This window comes from Rhinopithecus bieti, unplaced genomic scaffold (genome assembly GCF_001698545.2).
Source record: "Rhinopithecus bieti isolate Rb0 unplaced genomic scaffold, ASM169854v2 scaffold_641, whole genome shotgun sequence".
In the NCBI taxonomy this organism is placed as follows: domain Eukaryota; kingdom Metazoa; phylum Chordata; class Mammalia; order Primates; family Cercopithecidae; genus Rhinopithecus; species Rhinopithecus bieti.
This window is the reverse complement of record NW_016803417.1, coordinates 5,146,181-5,156,329: the sequence shown is the minus strand read 5'-3', so window position 1 is coordinate 5,156,329 and position 10,149 is coordinate 5,146,181. Positions and strand designations below refer to the sequence as shown.

General features: G+C 36.3%; 1 protein-coding gene across 4 annotated transcripts in view; it reads right to left on the bottom strand.

The window, feature by feature from the left end:
* ZNG1A (Zn regulated GTPase metalloprotein activator 1A) overlaps positions 1 to 10,149 on the bottom strand; it is a 55,636-nt gene that overhangs the window by 44,733 nt on the left and 754 nt on the right. For all 4 annotated transcript variants that reach the window (XM_017883795.1, XM_017883798.1, XM_017883809.1 and 1 more), the window contains exons 2-4: positions 7,538 to 7,624; positions 4,800 to 4,896; positions 3,588 to 3,679 (exon numbers count right to left, since the gene is read on the bottom strand). In XM_017883795.1, coding sequence (XP_017739284.1) covers positions 3,588 to 3,679; positions 4,800 to 4,896; positions 7,538 to 7,624 — 276 coding nt within the window. The remainder of the gene's footprint in view (positions 1 to 3,587; positions 3,680 to 4,799; positions 4,897 to 7,537; positions 7,625 to 10,149) is intronic.

Sequence of the window (10,149 nt, the reverse complement as noted above, 5' to 3'; positions counted from 1 at the left end):
TCTCGGCCTCCCAAAGTGCTGGGATTACAGGCTTGAGCCACCGCGCCCGGCCATCTGCCTATTTTCTATAATAAAGCCTAGATGACAGGACATCTATTTACAGCATGATTTACTGTTTACAGTATGGCTTATTTTAAGCCCACCATTGAGATCTACTGCTTAGGAAAAAAAGATTCCTTCAAAATATTTTTGCTCATTGACAATGCACCTGATCACCCAAGAGCTGTGATGGAGATGTACAAGGAGATTAATGTTGTTTTCATGCCTGCTAACACAACATCCATTCTGCAGCCCATTGATCGAGGAGTAACTTTGACTTTCAAGTCTTATTTAAGAAATATATTTCATAAGGCTATAGCTGCCATAGATAGTGATTCCTCTGATGGATCTGGGCAAAGTAAATTGAAAACCTTCTGGAAAGGATTCATCATTCTAGATGCCATTAAGAACATTTGTGATTCATGGGAGATCAAAATATCAACGTGAATAGGAGTTTGAAAGATGATTCCAGCTCTCACAGATGATTTTAAGGGATTCCAGACTTCAGTGGAAGAAATAACTGCAGATGTGACAGAAACAGCAAAAGAACTAGAATTAGAAGGGGAGTCTGAAGATGTGACTCAATTCCTACAATCTCATAAGAAAATTTTAACTAATGAGAAGTTGTTTCTTAGGGACGAGAAAAAAAACGTGGTTTCTTGAGATGGAATCTACTCCTGGTGAAGATGCTATGAACACTGTCAAAATGACAACAAAGGATTTAAAATATGACAGAAGTTTAATTGATAAAGCAGGGTTTGAGAAGACTGACTCCAATTTTGAAAGAAGTTATACTGTGGGTAAAATGCTATCAAATAGCATCATGTGCTAAAGAGACATCTTTTATGAAAGGGAGAGTCAACTAATGCAGCAAACTGCATTATTATCTTATGAAATTGCCACAGCCACCCCAATCTTCAGTAGCCACTACCCTGATTGGTCAGCACCCTAAACTGTGGCAAGACCCTCTACCAGCAAAAAGATTATGACTTGCTGAAAGCTGAGATGATTGTTAGCATTTTTTAGCAATAAATATTTTTAATTAAGGTATGTTTTTTAGACAATTCTATTACACATTTAACAGACTACAGTACAGTATAAACACAGCCTTTTTTTTTTTTTTTTTTTAAGAGATGGGGTCTCATGCTGTCATCCAGGCTGGAGTGCAGTGGTACAATCATGACTCACTGCAGCCTCAAACTCCTGAGCTCAAGTGATCCTCCCAAGTAGCTGGGACTACAGGCCAAAACACATAACTTTTATATCCAATGGGAAACAAAAACATGTGTGTTACTCACTCTATTGTGACATTCAGTTTACTGTAGTGATTCCTGCGATATGGCTGTACGGTATAAGAATCACCTGAAGGGCTTATTAAAACAGCTTGCTGGACCCCCTCCCTTAGAGATTCTGATTCAGTAGATCTGGGTTGGAGGTCAAGAATTTAGGTTTCTTTTTTTTTTTTGAGACAGAGTCTCGCTCTGTCGCCCAGGCTGGAGTGCAGTGGCCAGATCTCAGCTCACTGCAAGCTCCGCCTCCCGGATTTATGCCATTCTCCTGCCTCAGCCTCCAGAGTAGCTGGGACTACAGGTGCCCGCCACCTTGCCCAGCTAGTTTTTTGTATTTTTTAGTAGAGAAGGGGTTTCACCATGTTAGCCAGGATGGTCTTGATCTCCTGACCTCGTGATCCGCCCGTCTCGGCCTCCCAAAGTGCTGGGATTACAGGCTTGAGCCACGGTGCCTGGCCAAGAATTTGCGTTTCGAACAAGCTCCCAGCTGAGGCTGAGGCTGCCTGCCATTCAACATACTACCAAGTAGCACTGGCATAGAGAGATCCCCGGAATAAAATTTACCTACTTGTGTGTGTGTATATATATATGTGTATATACATATATAGACAGTCTTGCTCTGTCGCCCAGACTGGAGTGCAGTGGTGTGATCTTGGCTCACTGCAACCTCCGCCTCCCAGCTTTCAAGCATTCTGGTGCCTTAGCCTCCTGAGTAGCTGGGATTATGGCGTGTGCCACAACACCTGGCTAGTTTTTGCATTTTCAGTAGAGACTGGATTTCACCATGTTGGCTAGGCTAGTCTTGAACTCCTGGCCTCAAGGGATCCACCTGCCTTGGCCTCCCAAAGTGCTGGGATTACAGGTATGAGCCACCATGCCCAGCCCCTATTCGTATATCACAATAGTGAGATGATTACTTTTCAACTTTCTTCTTTGTATTTTTTAGGTATTTAAATTTTTTTTACAATGAATGTTCCATCTTTACCCAAACAATAAAATCATTATTGTAAAGAAAGTTAAAAGCAAGAAACATTCACGTTTTTTATAACTATAATTTGTAGAAAAGCTTTCTCTGTGACCTTTACTTTTCTTTCTTCCTCTGAAAAGTTGAATCGTGTTTAAACTCTCTCAAAAGTATCAAGTTTTGTCTATAAAGTGGCAAAACTGGCTATGATGAAATAAACTGATATTTGCTATTTCTAATAAAAGCATACAATATATTTTCTTTCTTACCAGATTCAAATAATATTTAACACCAACATATTAGTCCAAGTCCTATCATCACTCAGATTTATCAGAAAGGTATGAAAAATCCATGTCTACTATAAGGACCAAAATAGCCTAATTCAATACTACTTTGTAAACATGGGGATGATGTTATTATGTAATTGTTTTAAGTACAATAACCACTGATCACATCTGAACCCTCAGGATACTTCAGTATTTCTTTTGGACAACCATGACCTGTTAGTAAATTACCCCCAATAGTTTCACAGATCGCCCCAATGCCAGAGACCCAGATTAAAAAAAATAATAATGGTATGGGTGAGATTCACAGAACAAGCACTAACTGTTATGCAAACTGAAAATAAAGATTTTATCTAAAAGTTATTTGGGGAAAATAAGCAGATTTTATCAAGAATTGGAGCTTGGTAAGAAGGTAACAAAAACCCATTGTTAGAAACAGGTTGACTCTGTAGCTTTCCATAGTAGAGTTTAGAGTTTCTTGTCATGATTCCCTTATCAATGCAGTCTAATAACTACTTACAGAGCACTTACATTGTATTAGGTATTATAAGTAATCTACAGATGATTTAAAGTATATGGGAGGATGTGCATAGGTTATAGACAAATACTACACCATTTTATATAAGGGACTTGAACATTCATAGATTTTGGTATCCTCAGAGGTCCTGGAACTAATACCCCATGGATGCCAAGGGACAACTATACTCAGAGGTAGAACGTCTCTGCTTTTCCTACATGTCCATATTTTTAACAACTTCTGTTCTTACAAATAATCCTAAGTCAATCAATAAAACTTCAAATTCTATTAACAGCTTAAAAGTACCAAGCAATACTCTGATCATTCATTCATCTGCCAAAGAAAATGGCAACCGAGTACTTTTTCTCTTTTAAACCAAAAAAAGTTTTAACCCTAAGGAAAGCTTTAATACTCATTTTAGATATTCCTCTAATACATCTATTTATAATATATCACAGAACTATATTCTGGTTATTAATAATCTCGTTTCTTACCAGGATCTGCTAATCCAGTGGTCTCTAACAGTATGTAATCAAATTTCCCCTTCTTCTGCATCAAATTCTCAATAGCTCTAAGGCCATTGTCCCTGGAGAATACCAAAACATAATTTACAGTTGATTACCTAAATAGTTTGAAGTGATTATTATACACATTTTAAAATATATTCAACAACTCAAGACAAAAGTATCCTTAGAAATGTGAAAATTTAACTCACTACTAACCTTCTAACAAAATGTCTGTCCCATATTTACCAGTGAGAAAACAATAGATGCATATATATAATGGGTAAAAAGAAATCATATACATAATACTTTATTAAAATTAAAAGCAGAGGAAACTTTATCTGACCAAGTCAGTATCTTTTTATAGCTTTATGAAATTTTAAAAAACCAATATCCAAAATAATGATAAAATTTATTAACTATAGTAGTTTAATATAATAGCTAAAGGGACACTGAGATTATATGCCACTTAATTCTATTTTGCATTAGGATACAAGGTTTTAATTTCCCTTTTTTCTTATTTTATCAAAAGTGAAGGAAAATACTTAACAGATTACATTTTGGTTGTTCAAGAGTCTGTTATAATTTCATCCTTGCCAATACATTTGAAACAAAGTCAAATACCTAAGGGGGTAAATGATGCCGAAGAGATTTAATTCACCAGAATACACAAAATTAACAATACAAGCAATCATTTTTATAATTCATTCAACAAACACTTGAGTGCTACTATGTGTTGGGTAACTCTTCTAGGGTCTATGGTAGACTAGTGAACAGACACTGTTCTTGGAAACTTAACTAGTGGAACATAATGTAAGGTTTTTCTCTTTTTTGATAGTCATTTACTTTTTGTTTTTATAAGGTTGAACACTTGGAAATATGACCAATGACGTATTAATTCAGAATAATCATTTTTTACATAGGAGACTTTCATGCACTAGAGATTAATTAAGTAAGCCCTGACATCAAAAGCAATAAAAACTCAATAAAAGGACCAAAACATTAGAGCAGATAGAAAAGACAGCAAGAAACACTTCAAGAAAATGCTTCCTAATAAGTTTATTTTCTATAAACTTTCTATTTGTTTGAAAATACAGTGAAGCAAACTATGTAAATTCAGTTAAATTACTCAAGAAAATTAAAGCTGGAAATATAATCTAAACATTTCTAGTAAACCATGTACATAGTAAACACATTCCTCACTTCACTGAACAGCAGAGGCAACCGTTTCTAAGTTCCAGCCACTCTTCATAGAGCTCTCCACCTTGGCTGACAGCTAAGGATTTCTCCAGCGCACTTCCTAGAATAATTAACAAACAGCACTCTTTAGCTTATGTTCATTAGCCAACAAAAAACAAAGATAAGGATAACTCAATAATGGAGATCTTAAAGCAGAAACAGAATTTTATAACATATTTTTTCATTTTATTCATGCGGTCTCGATATCTAAATTACAGTACACTATTTCAGCTTTTATTTAAGATGACTTAAGCCCTTAAAAAGACACATCCTAAACTGATAAACATACCTACTTCCTCCTCAGGCCTCTTACTTGGCCACCCCCATTTCTTAATAAAGTAGCTATCTTGAAGGCATTTTTTTCTTGTTCAGGGTAAACTTTCTAAATAAACTAGTATGTTTTATATACTGGACTTTGTATGCCCTTCAACTTCTTAAGAGATTGCCTTATCTATCTTTTTCTTTTCACTCTTCTTCTAAATTGTTTCTGTTAGACAAACGGCTGAATATTCCCAATGAGTAAAAACCCCTAGTTCATCTTGAGGAAGGTTTTTTGCCAGTGTATCATGTGCTCATTTAAAAAATAAACTTATAGGGAGGCCGAGGCAGGCGGATCACGAGGTCAGGAGATGGAGACCATCCTGGATAACACGGTGAAACCCCGTCTCTACTAAAATTACAAAAACTTAGCCAGGCATGGTGGGGGGCTCCTGTAGTCCCACCTACTCGGGAGGCTGAGGCAGGAGAATGGCGTGAACCTGGGAGGGGGAGCTTGCAATGAGCTGAGATGGCTCGCACAACTGCACTCCAGCCTGGGCGACGGAGCGAGACTCCAAAAAAAAAAAAAAAAAAAGGAAATTAAACTGATAGGCTGGGTGCCTGGCTCAAGCCTGTAATTCCAGCACTTTGGGAAGCCGAGGTGGGCAGATCATCTGAGGTCAGGAGTTGGAGACCAGCCTAGCCAACATGGGGAAACCCCATCTCTACTAAAAATACAGAAATTAGCTGGGCGTGGTGGCGGGTGCCTGTAGTCCCAGCTACTTGGGAGGCTGAGACAGGAGAACTGTTTGAACCCGGGAGGCAGAGGTTGCAGTGAGCCAAGACTGTGCCACTACACTCCAGCCTGGGCGACAGCTTGGGCAACAAAGCGAGACTCCCTCCATCTCAAAAAAATAAAAAATAAAAATAAACTTTTAGTTAAATTCACATATTTTCCTAGCAATACTTACTTAAGAAAGAATAAACTATATTTGAAATGCTTGTTATCTATAAGAATTATTTTAAATGTTTTACTTTTCCTCTAATAAAGAAATATACCAAACAGTGAAGAGTTCTGAAAGTCCAGTAAGCAAATGAGCCCCCATAAAATTGAGTAGTTTTACACTTCCATAGTTTTTATCATATTTCAGCTAGGTATTAATAAAGAGCTTCTAAGGGGTTGCTACAGAATTCAGACTACATACAGGACGTTAACGAAACATGAAGGAAAGTGCTAAGAATGCCGTGAAAAATAAAATTGCGAAAATGATCCAGGAAAAAATAAAGAAAATAGTAAGAATAAATGCAATCAGTGTGCAATACGTTATTTAATAAGATGATGGAAAAAAACAGTCTGTTATTAGAAATCTCAGGATTTTTGCCTAAAAAGCACTTTTCTCTTTAGTTTATTAAAACTAGAAATCGAATATAACAGGTTTCCCATCCTGTTCATAAAACCTAGCTCTTTTACTTTTTACAACTGAAAAAAATAGTACATTTTAAAAGAAATCATTTAATAGATATTGTTTGGCTAGAAGTGAGCTTTGATTACAATTCATACTTACGAAGAAAAACTCCTATAAAGATAATAGAAGTATCGTGTCTAGCACTATTTTTTTTAACTACAGTTTAATATTTGAGTTGAGAAGTTAAGCACACTTATTTTCACAGATAATTTAAGATACATGAGCATAAAGACCATATGTTTATCTTATTTTTAAAATCTTGAGTTTTAACTGCATTGCAGATAATAAACATTAAACAAAGTAAACTTGTAACAGAAGCATTTTCAAATATTTTCATGAGTTGCAATAAAGTCCATACAGAAGTCTCTTTCTAGTTCCTAAAAAAACATTTTTCGGCTGGGCGTGGTGGCTCACGTCTATAATCCCAGCACTTTGGGAGGCCAAGGCAGGCAGATCATGAGGCCAGGAGCTCAAGACCATCCTGGACAACACGGTGAAACCCCATCTCTACTAAAAATACAAAAATTATCTGGGTGTGGTGGCATGCGCCTGTAATCCCAGCTACTCAGGAGGCTGAGGCAGGACAATCGCTTGAACCCGGGAGACAGAGGTGGCAGTGAGCTGAGACTGTGCCACTGCACTCCAGCCTGACGACACAGAGAGATTCCATCTCAAAATAAAATAAAAATAAAAAAAAAAAACCATTTTTCCTATGGGTTTAGATTTACTTGGAGTATTTTTATGTAAATTGGTTTAATTCTATTATAAGAATTTCAAAGTTACAAATAAATTTATTAACTATTTTTCTATTTTACCATATAAATCTTAAACAGAAAAAAAAATTAATCTAATTTTTCCAAAGCTATCCACATCAGTATAATACCTTGCATTTTCATTTTTAAACATGGAATATCAACTCACCAGAGGAAGAAAGTCACATAAAATCTTGCAACATGACATTTATTGAACTTTACTTACCTTCCCCAAATTCATTTAAAATGACTGCTACTCTTTTACTATGTTGCTCTGTCAAAATATAGTTCAGAAGTGTTGTCTTCCCAGCACCTATAAAACATTTTTTGTAAATAAAAAATTCAAAATAATTTTAAAGATATGAAAAGATATAAAGAATCCTAATGTTTTGAGAATTTGCATGCTATTTTCATATATTATTTAAGTACAGTATAGAACATCCTAGAGGATAAGATTAAAGCACCCTTTGGAACCTATTGCAAAATATTTTATGTAGACATACAATTTTATAAATATTTACAAATACTCCTACAAGTTGAAACAGTTTCTTCAACCTAGGCTAACCTTTCCTAAAATTTATACACAATGATCTTTTATTTATAATGACCTTTTATTTCAACATTAACCAGAGGCAAATTCAGGCTGAGTAGATGGCCACTTATAGTATGCTTTAAACAATCTATAAAAGTTTTTATGAAATGAGAAATAGAGGCAGGTAGTGTCAACAACGGACAGAATATTCAGTAAAGATAAATTCATAGAGCTATACCAACTTTATCCAGCAGGTGGCATGTGAAACCTAATATGTCAATCTCGAGTAGAAGAGTCTTATGAACCACACACACTAGAGTTCATACAGGAAAAAAAGAAAATCCTAACTGCATAGTATTGTAGTTCAATTGTATGACTATATCATTTCTTTATCTTTTTTTGTTGGACATCGTTTCCAGTGTTTTACTATTACAGTGCTGCTAAAAACCTTTACATGTAGGCGAAATACATGTCTTCTGAAATATATTAAGTTTTCTAGTATATAACTAGATCTTCCTATAACTAGATTTTACGAAGTATTAGGATATTAATATCTTTGAGGTCATATTCCTTTCAAAGCTTTTTAAGAGATGAAGGCTTATATTTAGAGTACTTTAGGAGGCTCAACATCACAAAAGTATGAAGTATAGAATGGAAGAGACAGACTTTGGGCAATGAGAAAAATCTTAAAACCAGTCCAAGACTGAGACAGAGGCCCTCAACATGAGTGTTTCACAGGGCACTGATGTGAAAACTGAAAGGAAAGGGTGAATGTAAGAAATCTCCTAAGAGAAGACTTATTAGGGCTTTTTAACCATATTATGAAGAAAAACACTTTAAGACATAGTTCATTCATTCCAAGGTTTCTAATATGTAACAGATTTATGCTGGGCCTTGGTGAAAAAGTGAACAAGACAGCCTCTGCCTTCACGGAGCTTAGAAATATCAAGGGAAGCGGGGAATGGAGGGGAATTCAGTGAATAAGCAGGCAATTCTGTCACAGGATGACATATTCAATAGGAGATGTATGAAATGCTATGGAGAACCTAAAAGGGACATCTAGCCAGAGGAGTCACAGTAAAAAAGTACCTATTGCAAGGGGCGAAAATACTTGGCACCTTTGAAGTAACATTAGTTCATTGTGCGGGGCCAATTTGGCAGGCTGGAAAGGTTGGCAAGATCCAGATCCTACAGGTCCTTGTAATTCATGTTAAGGAATTTGAACTTTAACCCATATGGACGCCACTGAAAGGTGTGACGCAATCAGACTGACATAAAGATCATTAAGGCTAACAGGCAACGAATAAATTAAAGGGCAACAAGACTCCAGATTAGTCAGGAGGCTTTTAGAGTATTCCAAATGGTTGGGATCACAGGAGCAGGATTTGGGGGGATGGGAACGGATGAAGTTTCAGACATGTTAAGCTTTAAGTTGTAGGACATCAAAATAGAAATTACACAGAAGTGTAGCTAAAGATGGACAAAGCGGGAAGGAGGAGGGAGCCTTAAAAAGAAGCCAGAGAAGCAGGTGGAAAATCAGAAGAAAATGTAATAGAAGTCAACGGAACAGTGCTTCAAAAAGGGAAAATGGTCAGTGATAGGAGTGAAACTATCCCTAGATTCAGCAACAGGTTTGCTGGTATTAGTCCTCACTCCTGAGCTTCAGATCATTTTCTCCAATGATCAGCTGATCTACTTCTCAATAGGGCAGCCTCTGAATAACTGGGGAAATGCCAAAAATTCATTCCTTTATGAAATTACTTTCGAGCAAAAAACAGGAATAAACTTACAGTCTACAAAGTTAAAAAAAAAAAAAAAAAGGGTTATTTTTACATAAAAGGTCATAAGGTCATGAGGTGGCCCAAGTCTGTACCTGTCTCTAGCAACATCTAGGAATATTATTTCTCTGAAACAGTACCGTTTTATTTGTATTTCTTAACTTTTTTCAAACTTCTAATACAGTCATATATTTGTTCTAGCCCTTCTATTTAACAGTAAGGTTTAAAAATATATTTCTCAAACTTTTCCAGTAAGAAATTTCTACTGTAAGTGCATAAACCGCCCTTCACGAAACTACCAGGTTCACAAACTTGTGGTTTCGAGTATCCCTGTACACTCATAAACGTTCTTAATTTGAGAAATAGTCTTGGAGGACAGAGATTTTATTCTTACTTCCTACGCAGCAGTTTACAAACAGACCTCAAAAAAAAAAAAAAAAGGTGTTTGAGATAGGAGCACTTCCCGCTAACTGGCTGGAGGACTTTGGCTCGTGGGGAAGCGGCATCTACTGAGGAAAGCCCCACATG